The following is a 21171-nucleotide window of genomic DNA, read 5'->3' as shown; positions in this document are numbered from 1 at the left end:
CAAGATTGCTGTAAAATAGAAGTAAAAACCTAGAACCAAAAGAGTAATGGAGTTGGATGAAAGATTGGAAGCAACTTAAGACATAAACTTGAAATGAAAGTTGTATTTTTGTAGTGTTTTTGTTTGATCTTGTTATGGTGGTGTTTAAGGTGATTCTTGAGAGGATTTTTGCTGGAGTTCTTAGAGAGACATGAGGCTAGTAAGTGTGTGTGTTTAGCTAGAGAAATGATGATAGAATTTGAACCAAAATGAGGTGAGAATACCCCCATTAAAAACGTGAATGGGGGGGGACATGGACAAATTTCCATGCTTGTAATCTTGTGTAATTAGTCATACTATCTTACAAAAGTAATTACCTCTACCTTAGGGCAGTAACAAGGGCTAGTTAGGTGGTTATTTGATGTGTATATACCAATAGTAAATACGTATAGAAGTTAGGTATGATACGAGTACATATACTCTAGATATACGTATAGAAATCTTGTGAAAACGGAACGAGGATTCAAATATAGTTATCTTTTGTGAATATACTTATATTGTTTTATGTATTTAAGTCCTTAAAAAGTGATTAAATACATTACATATACGATATATGTATAAACATTATAGGTTATAAGTATTTATATCAAAAAACGTTACTTAAAGTTATCGTTTTGAAAACTTAAGTTAGTAGTTTCAAAATATACTTATAACTTATTGTTATTAATACAAAATGAGATATTAAAACATCCTTAGATCATGTTAAATATGTATATATACATATATATACACAAACGTATAATTATCATATGTTATATAGTTCGTGATATCATCGGTCAAACTAGACGGTCAAACGTTGTGTAAATCTCTTTTCAAAAACATAAGTCTCAACAATTTGGGTTGCTTATCATGTTGGTAAGGTTTAATTTATGTAAATATTAATCTTATAAGTATAGATCGATCGAAAAAGTCCAGGTCATTACAGTACCTACCCGTTAAATAAATTTCGTCCTGAAATTTTAAAATCGTACCTATTTTGCGTCATCGGGAAACAAATGCGGGTATTTTTGTTTCATTTGATCCTCTCGCTCCCAAGTAAACTCGGGACCTCTTTGTGCATTCCAACGAACTTTAACGATCGGTATGTTGCTCTGCTTGAGCCGTTTAACTTCACGGTCCATGATCTCGATTGGTTCTTCTATGAATTATAGTTTCTCGTCAACTTGAATTTCTTCAAGAGGAATGGTGAGGTCTTCCTTTGCAAGACACTTTTTAAGGTTCGAGACGTGAAATGTATTATGTACTCCGGCGAGTTGTTGCGGTAACTCGAGTCGATAAGCTACCGGTCCGATGCGTTCGATAATTTTGAACGGGCCTACATACCTTGGGTTTAGTTTACCCCTTTTTCCAAAACGTATTACACCTTTCCAAGGTGACACCTTTAACATAACCATGTCACCGATCTGAAACTCTAATGGTTTCCTTCGGACATCGGCGTAGCTCTTTTGGCGACTACGGGCTGTTTTCAATTTCTCCTTGATTTGCACTATCTTCTCAGTAGTTTCATGGATGATCTCGGGTCCAGTTAATTGTCGATCTCCTACTTCATTCCAACAAATAGGAGATCTACACTTCCTTCCGTACAATGCTTCGAATGGCGCAGCTTTAATGCTCGCATGATAACTATTATTATACGAGAATTCTGCTAACAGTAAATACTTATCCCATCCGTTTCCAAAATCGATCACACATGCCCTGAGCATGTCTTCAAGAGTCTGAATTGTTCTTTCACTCTGCCCGTCGGTTTGCGGATGATATGCGGTACTCATATCCAAACGAGTTCCTAGTGCCTCCTGTAGTGATTGCCAGAACTTTGAGGTAAATCTACTATCACGATCAGATATAATGGAAATAGGTATTCCATGCCTTGAAACTATTTCCTTTATATATAATCGTAATAATTTCTCCATTCTATCCGTTTCCTTTATAGGCAAGAAATGTGCAGATTTGGTAAGACGATCAACAATTACCCAAATGGTGTCGTATCCCCAGGCAGTCTTTGGTAACTTCGTGATGAAATCCATGGTAATACCATCCCATTTCCATTCTGGGATTTCTGGTTGTTGAAGTAACCCTGACGGCTTTTGGTGTTCTGCTTTGACTTTGGAACAAGTTAAACATTCCCCAACATATGTTGCAACGTCTATCTTCAAATTAGGCCTCCAATAATGTGTCTTAAGATCTTGATACATCTTTCCAACTCCAGGATGTATTGAGTATCTTGTCTTATGTGCCTCGTTCAATATCAACTTCCTTAATCCACCCAACTTCGGTGCCCAAATACGATTTGCAAAATATCGAATTCCATCTTCCCGTATAACGAGTTGCTTCTCATACTTCTTCATTATTTCCTTTCCTATATTTTCTTTAGTAAGTGCTTCTCGTTGAACTTCTTTGATTTGTGAGTTGAGATTCATGCGAATTTTTATGTTCATCGCTCGTACTCGAATTGGTTCTCGTTCCTTTCTGCTTAGTGTGTCAGCCACCACATTCGCTTTCCCGGGATGATAACGAATTTCACAATCATAGTCATTTATTAACTCGACCCACCTACGTTGCCTCATGTTCAGCTGTTTCTGATCAAAAATATGTTGAAGACTTTTATGATCAGTGAACACAGTGCATTTAACCCCATACAAGTAGTGTCTCCATATCTTCAATAGAAACACGACTGCTCCCAGTTCTAAATCATGCGTCGTATAATTCCGCTCGTGAATCTTCAATTGTCGGGATGCGTATGCAATAACTTTCTTCCGTTGCATAAGAACGCAACCAAAACCTTGTCGCGAAGCGTCACAATATATTTCAAAATCATCGTTCCCTTCAGGTAACGATAAAATAGGCGCCGTAGTTAACTTCTTCTTCAGTAATTGAAATGCGTTCTCCTGTTCCGAGGTCCATTCGTATTTCTTCCCTTTTTGCGTTAATGCTGTCAACGGCTTAGCTATTCGGGAAAAATCTTGAATAAACCTTCTATAATAACCGGCTAAACCCAAAAATTGGCGTATCTGCATTGGTGTTTTAGGAGTCTCCCATTTTTCAATGGCTTCAATTTTTGCTGGATCAACCTGAATTCCTTTGCTACTAACAACGTGGCCAAGAAATTGCACTTCTTTCAACCAGAAAGCACATTTAGAAAATTTAGCATATAGCTGTTCTTTTCTCAACAACTCTAATATCAACCTTAAATGCTGCTCATGCTCTTGCTCACTCTTAGAATATATAAGAATATCATCAATGAAAACGATAACAAACTTATCTAAATATGGACTACAAACTCGATTCATGAGGTCCATGAATACAGCTGGCGCATTTGTCAACCCAAACGGCATGACCAAAAATTCGTAATGACCATAACGTGTCCGAAAAGCAGTTTTGGGTATATCTTCTTCTTTGACGCGTAATTGATGATAGCCCGATCTTAGGTCAATTTTTGAGTACACACATGATCCTTGCAGTTGATCAAATAAGTCGTCAATTCTCGGTAGTGGATACCGATTCTTGATAGTTAACTTATTTAATTCACGATAATCTATACACATCCTAAAAGATCCATCTTTCTTTTTAACAAATAGAATCGGAGCTCCCCACGGTGAAGTACTTGGTCGTATGAATCCACGATCCAGTAATTCTTTTAACTGACTCTGAAGTTCTTTTAACTCGGACGGTGCAAGTCTATATGGAGCACGGGCAACTGGTGCAGCTCCTGGTACTAAATCTATTTGAAATTCTACAGATCTAAATGGAGGTAATCCCGGCAACTCTTCCGGAAAAACTTCAGGAAAATCTCTTGCCACAGGCACGTCGTTGATGCACTTCTCTTTTTCTTTCTTTTCGACTTTATTAACATGTGCTAGAATAGCATCACATCCCTTTTCTAAACACTTCTTGACTTTCAAACAGCTAATGAGTTTTAGCTTTGAGTTACGCTTCTCTCCATAAATCATCACCGGCATTTTATCCTTACAAGGAATGCGAATTGCCTTCTTGGCACACACAACTTCAGCTCCTACTTTGGACATCCAGTCCATGCCGACTATTACATCAAAACTTCCTAATTCTACGGGTATTAAGTCAATTTTAAATGTTTCTCCGGCTAAATTTATTTTACAATCACGGCAAATTTTATCGGCTTTAATTAGTTTACCATTAGCTAACTCAATCATGTACTTAGCATCTAGAGGTAATGATGAACAATTCAATTTAGCGTGAAAGTCTCTACACACGTAACTTCTATCAGCACTAGTATCAAATATAATAGATGCGGATAAGTTATTAATGGTAAACGTACTCGTAACAAGCTCCGGGTCTTCACACGCCTCTCTAGCATTAATAACAAATGCTCTCCCTCGTGCAGGTCCGATATTCTTCTCTGGATTCGGGCACTGGCTCTTATAATGACCCTGTTTCCCACATCCATAACAAGTAACAGTAGCCAAAGCAGTTCTATTTGCATTAGTGGCAGGAGTCTTGGTACCATTTGTATTTGTAACGAGAGCCCTACAATCTTCAGCAAGATGACCCTTTCGATTACATTTGTTGCATACCACATTACAGTAACCAGAGTGATGTTTGTGGCATCGGTTGCATAAAGGATTTTGTCCTTTATAACCAAAGCTTAAACCACTACCCGCACCTTGCGTGATTTCTTGTTTCTTAAAAGATTGTTGTTGGTTACCTCGATCATAATTTCCATTCCACTTTCTTTTGTTACCTGATACCTTCACATCAGTATTGGATACTTTCTTATCCATGATGACCTGATCCATTAGCTCGTTTGCCATGGTTATAGCTTCATGAATTGTCTTAGGTTTCAATGCTGTAACATTTGCCTTGACCTTTTTGGGCAAACCATCTTTGTACATTTCAATCTTCCGTTCTTCGGTTGGAACCAATTCAGGACATAGCAAAACTAATTCCATGAATCGCTGATTGTAGTTGGTGATTTCAGTACCAACAACCTTCAAGCTTCGTAATTCATCTTCCAACTTCCTAACCTCGTTCCTTGGACAATACTCGTTGATTAACATTGTTTTGAATTCTTCCCAAGGAGTATCATAAGCTACATCTCCTCCTACAGCCTTCACATAATTTTTCCACCACGTGAGTGCACTATCTTGTAAAATGCATGATGCATACTTGGTCATGTCCTTTTTAACACAACCACTGATTTTAAACACAGTCTCCATCTTTTTTATCCACAGGGTTAAACCGATCGGTCCTTCTGTTCCACTGAATGATGAGGGCTTACAAGCTTGAAAAGTTTTGTAGGTGCATCCTACACGAGGATTTGGGTTAACTGCAGCAGCTCTTGCAGCCTCGACCCATAACATTCTGTCGTTCACTCGTTGGTTGATGAATTCCTCGACTTCTTGTTCCGTCATTCGATTCAATCGCGCCATTTCCTAATGAAAGAAAATAATTATTCACATGGATTATTATAGATGTAGTGTGTATTTATAGTACATTATAGCTTGTTAATAATATGAACCAGGTATTATTATAAAAGCCTTTTCTTCTTATTAGCATTTTATAATTATATCTAGGGTAGTACCTACCCGTTAATGTCCATACTTAATAGCTTAGTACAGAACCAATTACTACCATCTAAATAATACTTAACCATGGAAAATTATTGCATTTCATACTTCACTATTTTACATATGCTTATCTTACATCGAATATTAAGCAAACCACACTAGTAATATTATACAAAACATTATATGATCCCATGGTTTAATACGGTAGTGCATCGTTTGGTCTATTTTCTAGGACGTTTAGGTTCAAGGAATGGCCTAACGCTTATCCTAGCTGTTTGCCTATATTTTGGCGGTGGGGCTGAAGAACTGGATGCCGGGATAGAACAAATAGGAATAGCGGGAATAGGGGTGGTAGTGTCTAGTGGAGTTGGTGCCACATCATCCTTACTAAACTCGGGATTTGAATTTTCTAATTCATTAGCCTTTCGTTTCTTTCCTAGTTCGAACTTGTCTTTTGTAATTTCTTGTATTTCTTCCTCGGGTTCACTTTCTTCCTCGGGTTCACTTTCCTCCTCGGGTTCACTTTCCGGGTTCTCTATAGTCGGTTCATCCGGAATTTGTGAGTCTTCCCCAAAGATATCATTTTCGTCATCGGATAGGTTAATGACTGGAACACCATCTGAAGATTCTGGTTCGGAGTCGCTGAATGTGATAACAAGTTTTGAGCCCGACATCTATCACACAACAACTAACCCATTAGTACTACATAATATTTACATATAAATTTTAACCAACAATGATAAGCAATGGTTTTTAAATCAGACCCGGTCAAAGTCCAGACTTACTAATGTATCCTAACGACTTATCAGTTAGACACACTAATGCAAACCTGGTTCGCTAAGACCACCGCTCTGATACCACATGTCATAACCCGTCCTTAACCATAAGAACGAGTTAGATAACGTATGATTTCATTGCGAGGTATTGACCTCTATATGCGACATTTTTAAAAGAACAACTGCATTTATTTTACATTACAAACCATAACTCTTATGTTAATACAAGCTTTAGACAATATAAAGATGATTATCGTTTAGCGATAATCTTAGACTTACTAACTTTACATGTGATGATAACAATACGATTTCTAGCATATTTTACATTACAATTCCTCGGATATGCAGTTTTATTTTTGACACAAATATGCATACTCAAGATCTTGCTTAAATTCAACATGTTGCAGCGGAAGCTTTTAGTTATCACCTGAGAATAGACATGTTTAAAATGTCAACATAAAGTTGGTGAGATATAGGTTTAATGCCGGCAGCGATATAAATATAGACCACAAGATTTCATATGTAAACATTTTAATAAAAATATTCTAAGTGGTTGAGCACTTGGTAACCATACTTAACATTTAATCACGTCGCATATTCCCTTTATTATGAAATCTTGCTACACCGTACCAAGTGTAGTCACGAAACGAAGTACTGTGCAACCGTTGAATACTGGTCGTCCAGTCCGGTTGGGGTTGTCAGGCCCGATAGATCTATCAACAGGATTCGCGTTTACAATACCGCTGTAAATATTAGTTACCAAGCTACAGGGAAGTATGCCAGTGGTACAACTCAACGTAGAATATATTTTTCAGTTACTTGTGTCCATATCGTAAAACATAAAATACATGTATTCTCATCCCGAAATATTTAGAGTTTAAAAGTGGGACTATATACTCACTTTTGCCTTGAAGATATATATATTTTGACTTGGTCTCCGGTTGATATCACGAACCTATCCATATATAGTTTATCAATATATTTCCATTTTAAACAATCGTCACATATATATACTTATTATACTTTTAATAGTTTTAATAATTTCTTAGTCCGTAGTTAGCAGTCCGATGTTAGTAATTCAATTTTAATGGTTCATATTTAGGTATTTAATAAATAAAACCCCCATCGAAATAAATAAAACCCCATCGTATTTGTATTGGTCGGGATTAATCTTGACCCATGGTACCGGTGTTGTCAAATGACGTGTTGCGTACATAAAGTACCGGTGTTGTCAAATGACGTGTTGCGTACAATCATGGGATCTTATGATTAATCTTCTCGTATTGTTTACGGGTGGTCCTGAAATATATAAAATTAAATTATGAGTACATATATATAAAATATCATGTTATTTTAGAAAGATGTGATTCATTTAATTTTTCTCCAATTATTTTCGTGGCTAAACTAGTTTTGGATATCCGATCTTGTTTTGGTCATAGTTTCTTCGTTACAACTCCGTTTTCGTTGGTTCAACTTGCCACTTCCTTGGATCGAGTCCTTCTTTAAGAATATGAACTGTAAATACCTTAGTTTTTATTCGAAATCACAGGTCATAGGTCAAACTTTGGTGAAACTTATGAAGTTGATCATTTTCCCTTATGTAAACAACATTAAATGATTATTTTTCTAAAAATACTTATACTTTGAGTTAAATCATGAAATTTTTATGTGTTATCATATTCATAGTAAATATCAATTTTCCATAAAATAAGCCTCCAATTCAAAGTTCAAGATAGTTTTTAATTATCCAACCCAAAACAGCCCCCGGTTACACTCCGACGTCGTAAATTCAGTTTTTAAGGTGTTCTTTGAAAAACCAAGTTATACCTTGCTAAATTAGCATATATTTATGATATATTACAGGTCTTGAAGTATTTTAAAAGTTAAGTTAGAAGGATCTATTTAGTTTGCAAACAAGTTTGAAATCATTCAAACTATGTTCTTGTTGTTAAAATTGTATACCATAAAATATGATAGCTATATATATATGAATCGAATAAGGTTATGAACAAAGTTACTACCTCAAGTTACTTGGACAAGATTGCTGTAAAAGAGAAGTAAAAACCTAGAACCAAAAGAGTGATGGAGTTGGATGAAAGATTGGAAGCAACTTAAGACATAAACTTGAAATGAAAGTTGTATTTTTGTAGTGTTTTTGTTTGATCTTGTTATGGTGGTGTTTAAGGTGATTCTTGAGAGGATTTTTGCTGGAGTTCTTAGAGAGACATGAGGCTAGTAAGTGTGTGTGTTTAGCTAGAGAAATGATGATAGAAGTTGAACCAAAATGAGGTGAGAATACCCCCATTAAAAACGTGAATGGGGGGGGACATGGACAAATTTCCATGCTTGTAATCTTGTGTAATTAGTCATACTATCTTACAAAAGTAATTACCTCTACCTTAGGGCAGTAACAAAGGCTAGTTAGGTGGTGATTTGATGTGTATATACCAATAGTAAATATGTATAGAAGTTAGGTATGATACGAGTACATATACTCTAGATATACGTATAGAAATCTTGTGAAAACGGAACGAGGATTCAAATATAGTTATCTTTTGTGAATATACTTATATTGTTTTATGTATTTAAGTCCTTAAAAAGTGATTAAATACATTACATATACGATATATGTATAAACATTATAGGTTATAAGTATTTATATCAAAAAACGTTACTTAAAGTTATCGTTTTGAAAACTTAAGTTAGTAGTTTCAAAATATACTTATAACTTATTGTTATTAATACAAAATGAGATATTAAAACATCCTTAGATCATGTTAAATATGTATATATACATATATATACACAAACGTATAATTATCATATGTTATATAGTTCGTGATATCATCGGTCAAACTAGACGGTCAAACGTTGTGTTAATTCTCTTTTCAAAAACATAAGTCTCAACAATTTGGGTTGCTTATCATGTTGGTAAGGTTTAATTTATGTAAATATTAATCTTATAAGTATAGATCGATCGAAAAAGTCCAGGTCATTACACTAAGATGGGTGATTATCGACAAGTGCTACTTGATGAAGCACATAAGTCAAGGTATTCCATTCATCCGGGAGCGACGAAAATGTATCTTGACTTAAGGAAAGATTATTAGTGGCCGGGCATGAAACGTGATGTTGTAAAGTATGTTGAGCAATGTGTCACGTGTTTGCAAGTTAAAGCCGAACACCAAAAGCCGTATGGTAAGTTACAACTGTTGGAAATTCCGAAACGGAAATGGGAGCACATTTCCATGGATTTCATTACAAAATTACCAAAGACGGCGAGAACCCAATTTGATTCGATTTGGGTGATAGTTGATCGATTGACGAAAAGTGCCTTGTTTCTTCCCATTCGGGAAGCGATATCATCGGAGACTTTGGCTAAATTGTTTATCAAAGAGGTAGTCGCTCGACATGGGGTTCCTATATCTATTATTTCGGATCGAGATACCCGTTTCACATCTCGGTTTTGGGAAAAGTTTCAAGAAGATATGGGTACACAATTGAAATTGAGCACGGCATATCATCCTCAAACGGACGGTCAAACCAAACGTACGAATCAAACTTTGGAGGATATGTTACGGGCATGTATTATAGATTTCGGTGGTAATTGGGATGAGCACTTACCTTTGGTGAAATTCTCGTACAATAATAGTTATCATACTAGTATCGGGATGCCACCTTATGAGATGCTTTATGGGCGAAGGTGTCGAACTCCGATTTGTTGGGGTGAGATTGGTCAAAAAGAAATCGGGAGTACCGATTTGGTCTTAGAAATGAATAGCAAGATTGATATGATTCGGGATCATTTGAAAAAGGCTCAAGATAGGCAAAAGTCGTATGCCGACAAGCGTAGACGAATGATCGAATTTCAAGAAGGTGACATGGTGATGCTTAAGGTTTCGCCATGGAAAGGTGTTATTCGGTTTCGAAAATGGGGAAAATTAGCTCCTCGATTTATTGGGCCATTTAAGGTTTTAGCTCGTGTTGGTGAAGTTGCGTATCGTTTGGAATTACCCGAAGAGTTTGCGGGGATCCATAATACATTTCATGTTTCCCATCTCCGTAAGTGTCTTGCGAATGATTCATCATGGGTACCGTTAGACAAGATTGAGCTAAACAATAAGTTAGAATATATTGAGGAGCCGATTGCCATACTCGATGAGAAGGTCAAAAGGTTGAGACATAAAGAGGTTAGGACTTTTAAAGTTTAATGGCGTCGTAGTAAAGGTTCTGAGTTTACTTGGGAGCCCGAAGAATTCGTGTTGGTTTATCTTCCCTCTTGTCATGCGGCTTGGATCGCGAGGATGTGCTCCGATTCAAGTGGGGGAGAGTTGTAAGACCCTAATCTTCATTGTACAGCAGAGTAAATAGGGCACATGAAGTGTGGGTGACCTTGTATATTAAAACAGAGGTCAGAGGGCGAACTGAGCAGGGTGCGCTCAGCGCACACTTAGGGGTGCGCCTGGAGCACTCCTCACTGTAGCCGGGTTCTGTTGTTTTATTCAGATATTTTGATGGGCATTTTGGTAATTTCACTTGTGGACGAGTTGGAGGCCAGTAGGTCAGATCTTGGGGTATCATTCACTCTATTTTCAACAACTTTATATTCTTCACTTTAATTTTGGAGAGAGAGTGTGATTTCTTGAGTGAGAAAGCTTAAATCCAAGAGGAAGAAGTTGTTCTCGGGCCAAAGTGCGGGTATTAAAGTCGTTCATCTACTCGCTAGCTACGTTGTGGTTGTAGTGGTAAGCTCTAATCTTGTTTTCCTTACTTTGATTTTGTGTAGGGTTAGGGTTTGGGTAAACGAAGAACTTAAAACCCGTATTTGTTGATTTTGGGTGTTCTTGGGTAAGATGGAGTCATGAAGACTCAATGGTAACTAACCTAGGGTTTCAAAGTGTTAATTGAGGTTTATGAGTCCTAATTGGTTAGTTAATTACTAGCACACCTAACTAATTGGTAAATGGGTGTTAGTTGGGTTAGTGGATGACCCGAAATGGGTGTGTTGATTTTAAATGAGTCAAAGGGGTTAATGATTGACCTAGTTGGGGATTATGGGTATGAATTACCCTAATTGTGTTATAGTTAGTGTTGATAGACCTTAATCACTAGCTTTTAAGTGATTGACGATGGTCTTAACCCTTAAGGGGCGGTTTTGGCGAAAATGGGGCATTTAATGCATTTAAGTCATTAAATGCACTTGAGTGAATTGTTGGTATTTAGCCCAACAAGTTTATTTGTTAATTGAGTACTTAGTGTATTAGGTACTCGGCTTTGAAGCATTCGGAAGTATAAAATCATCACCAAATCGTTGAGGTGAGTGGAATAATTATATATGTATGTATATGATTTATTTGCTTGTGGGGTATGGGTTAAAGTTCGATGTTGACGATACCATATCCTAGAGTATATTGTTGGTACGTTTGATGAGGGTTTAAGTTCGATGTTGACGATACCTCATGTATGGATTTAAAGTTCGATGTTGACGAAGCCATACCGCTATTGTAGAGAAATTCGATGAGGGTTTTAAGTTCGATGTTGACGATACCTCATATGTGGGTTTAAGTTCGATGTTGACGATACCACATTTATTGGGACGAATGGGAATTAAGTTCGATGTTGATGATACCATTCGTTGAGCTAGCCTTGGGATTCGAATACTAATGGATGTTGTGAACATCAATGCTTATGTATTGTGTTGTAGCATATTGTATTGTTGCGTTATATGATATTGTTATACTAGCTTGTGTTATCGAGGACTTAGCGTTATACATTATAATGGTATGCTAATTATGTTGCTAGTAGGTATACGGATTTGTTGTAAGTGTGTGCAAGTAAGTAAGTTATATATATAATATATATATATATATATATATATATATATATATATATATATATATATATATATATATGTATAATTATTGCATTCACTAAGCTTTAGCTTACCCTCTCGTTGTTTATCTTTTTATAGGCTCGGGCGTTGACAAGGGTAAGGGCGTACGGTTGGATTAGAGATTCCTGCTTGTTTGATAGGGGACGCTTTTGGATGTGATAGCTTTTGGTGTTTGACCGAGATTTGGGTAGTTTAACCCCAAACACCATGCTCTTAGTGTCGTTTGGAATTTAAACTAATGTGGTCGAAACTCGTGTTTTGTATGAAACTTGTAAAACGGCCGATGTGGGCCCGGTTTTGTAAAACTCATTTTATTATTGAATCGTGTGAGTTTTAACTATTATGACATGTTGTGAAAAGCGTTTCATCTAAATATGTCGGGAAGTGGGAGATCTTTATTTGAAAAATTGCAAAATCGGACAGAACTGAAACAGACCTGTGCGCGCCGCGCACTCCCCTGTAATAAAAAAAAAAAATTCTTATGCGTGTTCGATTGTATATTGGGTTGGGTTGTTACAACAATAGTATTTTATGGGATATATAGTCTGTAATATAATGACAAGTCGACGTCACATTAGATGACAAGTCATCACATGTTTTTGTAGCGGTTAAAAAAGTTTACTTCGTTTACATTTATACACGATTTTAGGTTTATGACTTACAATATTATTTTATGGGGTATATAACCTAAAATGGAAAAACAAAATGAAAATATATATGACTTATTTGTAACTTTAACCCTATTATTTTCACATAATTTTTTTGACGAAAAAGCGAATACTATACTAATAAGTCCTTTTTTCGAAGAAAAAAATATATATAACAAAACGAAGATACAAGCTATAAGCGACATGGCTTACGATAACAAGACGAACCTAACAAGCACTAACCAACTAAAAAAATAACCAACTAACCAAGCTAAGACCATGAGCCAACTAAAAATAAACAATAACCAACTAACAAAGCTACAACCATGAGCTAGAAAGCTGATAACCGCATCTCAAGAAACACCACAATGAAATGAGGGAAACTACAACGATAACAAGAAGCTAACAATTAAACTAACCGAACCAACTAACGAAACAAACTAACGAAAATATGGATTACTTCACAACCGATTTATCCTTGTAAGACTTGAGCCCGGAGAGGATGTCAAACCATCAACCTTGTTGCCGATAACCGCGTTGAACTAGTACGTAATCACATACTAGGTGTACTGTTAAGTCCAAAATTGATTACAAAGTGAACCCATATGATCTTATTGTTTTAATGTATGATTTTATTTTATTTTTTTGAAAGGCAAAAGGCATTTTCATTAAATCAATGATAGGTACAAGGAAGCATAGAGCTATATGCTTGAGAAAAGATACATGATGGCTACAACAAGCAGGCCGTAAAAGACTAAACTAGCAGGAAAATTACAAACTCGATTTGCAGACCAAATACACACGAAATACAATCGACATGACAAAAAAGATATATGCTAGCCATGGTCATCATAAACACTAGGATTATCTAGCCATTGACTCCACTATAGTGATAGCTTATTTGAGCGATTACTTATCCATTGGAATGTGACGACCCGGAAATTTTCGACCAAATTTAAACTTGATCTTTATATATTTCCGACACGATAAGCAAAGTCTGTAATGTTAAGTCTCAAAATTTTGGAACTACATTCATGTAATCAATCACCCTTTGACCATTCCCGACGATTCACGAACATTCATGTGTATAGACATGTATATATATAAGATATAGTTATATTAATTGAAAACTTTAACAAAGTATTATATGTATAATAATTTACATGAACGTATTTGTTTCAAAATATATTTAATATAATTATCGACGGAATTAAAAGATAATATCAAATGACTTAATTATCAGATACATTGTGATTATGATTACGGGTCTCTGTTATGAGGTCCACTATGATTTGAGAAAACTATTCTTTTTAACGGTATTCGAAATAAATGGTAAAGTGATTTACAAGTAAGAACAAATGTGTCAATTAACGAAGGTTAGACAAAAGTTAGTGGAGATTCTTGTTTGATTTCCAATACATGCTTTACTATATTTCACTTGTGACTTTTATTAAGATAATTATTTAAGCTTTCATATTAATTAATGTGAAAGTAAGAAGGTGGAGTGTAAATAACATAGATGTTGAATATCGACAAGTTAAGTAAATTGACGTTTTATATTAAGATGATTTCATACATTTATCCCACGCTTCGTCAATAAACGGTAATTTAAAAACTTGAAAACTATTATGAGTATATATAATTGTTACTTTTCTAAAACGTTTTATGATATAACGATTTCTATTATTTTAACCTTTTAACGAAATGATTCTTAAATATATTTAGTTTTGAAAAACAAAATTATCATATTTATTTGATTTCGTTTCAAACGTACTAAAACGTTTTCAGTTAAAAAGAACTTTATTATTAAAATATTTTACGAGATAATTCATTTATGAATATAAATTTGAGGAACTTAAGCTTTGCAAATATATTTTCAAAAAGATAAAAGTATTACTAAATAATAATTTTGAAACGATTTTTAAAATTATATAATTAGTTTTGAAAACTAAATATTATATTATTAAATGAATATTTCAAATTTATATTTCGAAATGAAAATATTTATTTTACAATAAAATTTAATATTAAATTAGTTATAAAATGTTTTGATTTAAATAATACTATTATATATATGTATATGTATATATATCGAGACGTTGATTTAAAGAAGCAAATGACCAAAACACTCAAATGAATAAGTTACATTTCAATTAGTATAATTATTGGTGAAATAAGTCTAATTATTGATAAAGGTACGTGTCGCGAAACGTAAAGTACAAGTTTTCTAAGCGTACGAAAGGACGTTCGAAAAACCGGAATCGGCACGTAAGTCGAGCGCCAACGTACAATTCATCGGTGCTAAAATTACAAATCAACTATGCACGAGAATATAATATAATATTTAATTAATTCTAAAGATTAAATATATTATATATTAAATAATATTTATATATGTGTCGGCAGTGTTTAAATCATTTGTGAAGTGTAAATGGGACTCATGCACTCGCATGAGATCCCTCTCACAATTACCATTTGTGAAGTGTAAATGGGACTCATGCACTCGAACGTCGAAATAATAATGGCAGTGATAAAATTGTGGATATTAAGACGTGCAATGGATATGATTCAAGAACGTCGAAAAACGTTGTGAAAATCGCTTTACAATGTGCAGAAGAAGATAGAGATGCAAGACCTTCAATGAGCCAAATGGTACAAAATTTCATAGCTCGAATGCATATTTTTCACGAACACAGAGTTATATACAATTCATATCAGATCGATTGTGTCTGATAATAAAAATAAGTGCGGTACTTTAGCCAACACCCGTACGAGTAAAACCAAATGAACCCACCGATCTTGGATCTGTTATCCACTGTTGCCATGACAATTTAATGTTCTTATGTCTTCTGTGGATCTAGCTTGTACGTAATTTTATCACCCGAACTCACGTTCCTGTTTGTATAATAAAATTCCCGCAATAATAACTAAATATATCATGCTCTACAAGATAGAATCGTATCCAAATCACACGTTTTTGTCCAGCGTGTGGGGGAACAAAGAATATAATACATAACACGTTTAAACTTAGTTTCATGAAGCATGCAATCTTATTCATGTACCAATATATAGTAATATACGGAGTATAAACCATAAGCACTAGTCTCACTAACATAATTCAAAACTATATTACTGTATATAACTCTATGTGCTTTGACCTATTAACCTGCCATTGAAAAATGATGGATCTACACCACGAATGCATTTACCTCTAGTAACTTGGAGTTGGATAGCCATGTGAAGGATAGGCGGTAGGTGGGTAACCTTGAGCTGGCGGTGGTGGTGATCCAGGTGGATAACCACCGGATGCTGGTGGCCCATACGCCACGTGTGGAGGAAGTGGCTGATCAAACCTTGACATTTGCTGAGCATGAGGCACAGTCATTGGTTGTGATCCAAGATTACCATCTCGTTTGTCCATTTCAACCTTGTGTTGTGTCTGCAAATAATTATTAAGTTTACATCGAATAGAGTTCCGAAATTGAATTTTAAACTACTATATAATATATGTTTAAAAATTAAAATGGTGGAAAATAAGATATACCTGCATGCACGCACAAACCCTGTAAGCGGATATTAAAATAAACACGTTAGTAAAAGACCATTTTGATGTATAAACGAGTTGAATAAGTCCGCGTTTTGTGATACGGTAAATTTTGTTTTCTTTTTTTGAGAAAAATAAAATAAAAAATTACAAAAAAATAAATGATGACATCAGCTAACATCATCATTTACTATTCATAGTGTTTAGATTTTAGTATATGATATTTTATTGTGAAAAATTACAAAAATAATAAGTAATAACGTCAGCTGACGTCATCATTTACTATTCATAAGGTTTACATTTAGTATATGGTAATTTAGTATTTTCCGAGGAAAAAAAAAAGTATTTAAAAAGGTAATAATTGATGACATAAGCTGGCGTCATCAATTATTAGTCATAGTGTTTACATGGGAGGTGATATTTCCAAACATGATTTTGATAGATCCACACATATATGTTGTTATTTTTCAGTTATACCCTCCAATAATTTGAAATGAAAAATTTACATAACACATCATTGAGGGTAGTTTAGTAAATTTGTGTGAATCTATCAAAAACAAGTTTGGAAATATCAATTCCCTTATATTTTAGTGTATGGTAAAATATAATATAATATAAGAAGTTATATATTGATAATACTCACGTGCAGTAAACCATGTCGGCTAAGCAATTGAGCGCCTCAGATGCATCACTAAGTTCATCATTTCGAACAAGACAAGCAACAATTGAGAATATACATGCTAGTTGTTGAAGGCAAAACATGAATCCCTTTAACAGAAGTAAAACAAACTTTTAAGTAACTAATGTCAAGTATTAAACTTAAAGACCAAAGACATAAAAGAATTTAATTTATATAAGAATATATTACAATGATGCAATTATCACATTGAGTAGTTTGTATGTTGAATTCATCCTGCAATAGAAAACGAGTTGATGCTACTGAATTCCCAAAGCAACAAAACACCTAAAATTTTAGAAATTAACCAATGTTAGTCATGTTACAAGCAAAAATATAGAAATGAGTTATTGATACTTTAGAGATATGTGCTTACCTCTGTGCAAAGGCATAATTCAGGACACTTACTTTCACCACATTTTCCACTACATGGCATATATCCGGCACAACAGGTATATCTTGACATGTCATTATACAGAGCTCGCTTACGGAGCAAGTATGATACACACGGTCCACTGCCATTTTTAATCAAAAATAAAATAAAAGAAAATAATTTGACCTACAGAGAGATCAAGTATCTGGGAGGTTTCGAGATAATGATTGTTTGTGACTCAGAAGATGCTGTGAAGAACATACTAAATAACGAAAACCACAACATCAAAAGATGGATGAAAAACCTAAGAAAATGGGAACCAAAACACCGACACTCTGGAAGATTATCGTGGGTAAGTGTGATTGGGGTACCAGCCAAGTACTGGACGGAGAATACGTTCAAAAAAATCACAGGGTGGTATGGTCCGATATTGGAGCTAAGCAACTGTAAACTAGAAGGCAATCAAAATCTCAAAATTGGAAGGGTAATGGTTAAACTATTAGGATACGAACTGATTAATGATACGGTCAGGGTCAAAGCTGGGGATACAGTGTTCTATGTTAAAGTTATCGAGGAAGTCAGCGATATAGTGGAGATCGACATGGAAGATGAAATCACAAGTGAGTGGGATTCAGATTCAGTCTCCGATGATGATGAAGATTCCGATGATGACAAGGAGATGGGAGATCAGATTCTGGAAGACGAAAAGATTGAAGAAATCATCCGTTCAAAATCCATGGAAACTGAAGAGTCCTTCTGCAGAAATCATGGTGGACCAATCCCCAATAACAAGACTGACAATACGCCAAAAGACTCTGTTTTCAAAGACGGCGCACGCGAGGAAGAAGTGGTTAATTTGAAACTTGGGGCAGAGGAAATTGATTCGGGTAATAATGATAAGGTGGATAATGATAACAAGATTAATTCTGGTGTTGGGCCAGGTATGACGGCCCAAATAGAAGAGAAGGTGGGTAATTATAATAATGATAATAATGGGCCTGAACAGATGGCAAACATTGAAAGTTCAATGGGCTTTGAAGCAATGGTAAATGGCCCGGTAGAAAAGAAATTCAATTCGGGTGTGCAACAGGAGTATCCAGTTGAAGGAAATAATAGGGATATCGAAGAGGATATAGAAATTATAGAGGATACGTTCAATAAAAGAGAAGTAGAACAACCGAACGATCTAAACGAGGTCCTGGGGCAAGATTTTTCAGAGAGGAACACAATTCATCGGAGTTGAGTACTAGGAAAGAACAGCGAAGTGTAAATCAATCGATGGGAGATGAAGCTCCAGCGAGTATGAAGGGTAATTCTAGGTCACAACAGAAGCCACAAAGTGAGCAGATTTGGAAGAAAGTGGGTAGCTGGAAGGGGTCATCTCGAATTGGTTATGCGAAGGATTTAGCGAGAGGTCTTCATCTTCGTAAGAGGATGATGCAAAATAATAAGGGCATAAAATCCAAATAAAGTTCAAAGAATCGAGGTTTTGCAGCTAAGAACTCAAAATCAAAATCAAAAAATCGAGTGAGCTCAAAGTCAGAAGATAGTGTCCAATTGGAGGATTTTGCAAGAGAATTGGGTCTGAATTGGGGCAATTCTGCCCAACAGTAGTCTGCTCATCCCCTTTCGGTACGTTTTATTATTTTAATGAAGATAGTATCACTTAATATTCGAGGATTCAAACAGGAAGGTAAAGTGAAGTGGTTTAAGGAGATTTGTAATCAGTCGAGGGCCGATATTATTGCGGTTCAGGAAACTAAATGTGGCCTGGTCGGGGATAATTGGGTAGAGTTTTTGTGGGGCTCGAAAGATTTCGGATTCATTCAGAAAGAAGCAATAGGCAGATCGGGGGGAATGTTGTTGATTTGGGATACTAATGCATTTGTAGTTAACCAAGCTGTTGAGAGAGATTATTTTTTAGCAATTAAAGGTAATTGGAAAGGTCATAATTGTGAAACGATAATTGTCAATGTTTACGGGCCGCATAGTGACGATAAAAAGAAGGAGATGTGGACCAGTTTAGGTCTAATGGAGTATGGTGATGTGGCGTGGGTTTTTTGTGGTGATTTCAATGAGGTAAGGAGTATGGATGAGAGAAAAAATAGCCAATTCCACGAAAGGAAAGCTGCTCGTTTCAATAGGTTCATTGATAGCACTAGGTTGATTGAAGTCCCACTGGTTTGAAGGAAATTCACTAGGATATGCGATAACGGGATTAAATATAGTAAGCTTGATCGTTTCCTTGTTTCTGAAAAATTCGTAAGTATGTGGGGAGATCTATCTATGGTGGCATTGGATAGAAACCTATCGGATCATTGTCCGATAATCTTATGCGATAAAGATGTGGATTTTGGCCCGAAACCTATAAGAGTTTTTGATGAGTGGTTTGATCTAACTGATGTCGACAGGATTGTGGAAGATGCGTGGAATGTTAGGGTTGAGAGCAAGAGACCTGATATGTGCTTCATGAAAAAACTAAAAAAATGTAAGATTGGCTCTCAAAAATTTGAGTACAAAGGCATTCGGGACGATTGATTCGGATATAAAAAAATTAAAAGAAGAGGTACATCAGTGGGAATTAAAAGCGGAGAATGAGGATTTAAATGATGATGATCGGGGAAAATGGCTAGATTCGAGAAGTCGTTGGTTGGAGCTGAACGCGGCTAAAAATAGGATGCTTAAACAAAAAGCGAGGATAAAATGGGATCTTGAAGGAGACGAGAATACCAAGTTCTTTCATAATGCGATCAAGCGAAGAGAGAGTAAAAATAATATAAGAGGTTTATATATAAATGGGTTATGGCAGGAGGATCCTGACTTAATAAAAGGGGAAGTTTTTCGACATTTTAAGAATTTATTCTCGGAGAATGGTGTCAATAGACCTCGTTTTAACAACCCATTCCTGAATAGTTTATCTCCAGATGAAGCAAGCAAATTGGAGTCCCGCTTTCTTGAGTCAGAAGTTCTAGATGCCATAAAGAATTGCGGTGGATCGAAAGCCCCAGGTCCGGACGATTTTAACTTCAAGTTCTTTAAAAGATTTTGGCCGCTAATAAAAGGGGATCTGATGGATGCCATTACGTGGTTTTGGGACAAGTGTGAAATTTCCAGGGGATGCAACGCCTCATTTGTCACATTAATTCCTAAAAGAAAAGATCCATCCGGGCTTGGTGACTATAGGCCTATCAGCTTAATAGGATCATACTACAAGATCATCTCCAAGATTTTGGCGGATCGAATCAAGGGTGTCATTCCTAAATTGATTGGGTCGGAACAAAGTGCTTTTAGCAAAGGGAGATCAATCATTGATGGCGCTCTCATCTTAAACGAAGCGGTTGCGGATTTAAAGAAAAGGAAACAAAAGAGTTTTATCTTCAAAATTGATTTCGAGAAAGCGTTTGATAGTGTGAATTGGGAATATTTGTTAGACGTGTTGAGATTGATGGGGTTTGGATTGAGATGGAGAAAATGGATTGGGACATGTTTCAAATCGGCATCGGTTTCGATACTTGTTAATGGATCACCCACGCCTGAATTCACATTAGAAAGAGGAATTAGACAGGGTGATCCGCTCTCTCCATTCTTATTTTTAATAGCTGGAGAAGGATTGAATATCCTTGCTAAAACCGCGTGTAATCTGGGATACATCAAAGGAGTAGAAATCGGGTTGAATAAAGTAA

The 21171-nt window shown here is 35.6% G+C and overlaps 2 protein-coding genes across 2 annotated transcripts; one reads left to right on the top strand and one right to left on the bottom strand.

Moving 5' to 3' along the window:
* Positions 1–15914: 15914 nt before the first annotated feature.
* Positions 15915–18646, bottom strand: LOC139863454 (uncharacterized). The gene is made up of 5 exons (XM_071852091.1): positions 17492–18646; positions 17308–17403; positions 17083–17207; positions 16440–16458; positions 15915–16334 (listed from the first exon to the last, which is right to left on the bottom strand). The coding sequence occupies exons 1-5, from the start codon at positions 17579–17581 to the stop codon at positions 16107–16109; spliced, it is 558 nt and encodes a 185-aa protein (XP_071708192.1). The 5' UTR covers positions 17582–18646; the 3' UTR covers positions 15915–16106.
* A 492-nt stretch (positions 18647–19138) lies between these two features.
* On the top strand, positions 19139–19675 carry LOC139887584 (uncharacterized). Its single transcript, XM_071870662.1, has one exon. It carries the CDS (start codon positions 19139–19141, stop codon positions 19673–19675), a length of 537 nt encoding a protein of 178 aa, XP_071726763.1.
* Positions 19676–21171: the final 1496 nt, after the last annotated feature.

This window comes from Rutidosis leptorrhynchoides, chromosome 1, assembly GCF_046630445.1.
Source record: "Rutidosis leptorrhynchoides isolate AG116_Rl617_1_P2 chromosome 1, CSIRO_AGI_Rlap_v1, whole genome shotgun sequence".
Lineage (NCBI taxonomy): Eukaryota > Viridiplantae > Streptophyta > Magnoliopsida > Asterales > Asteraceae > Rutidosis > Rutidosis leptorrhynchoides.
Note: the sequence above shows the minus strand (reverse complement) of the source record. Positions and strands in the feature narration are given on the sequence as shown.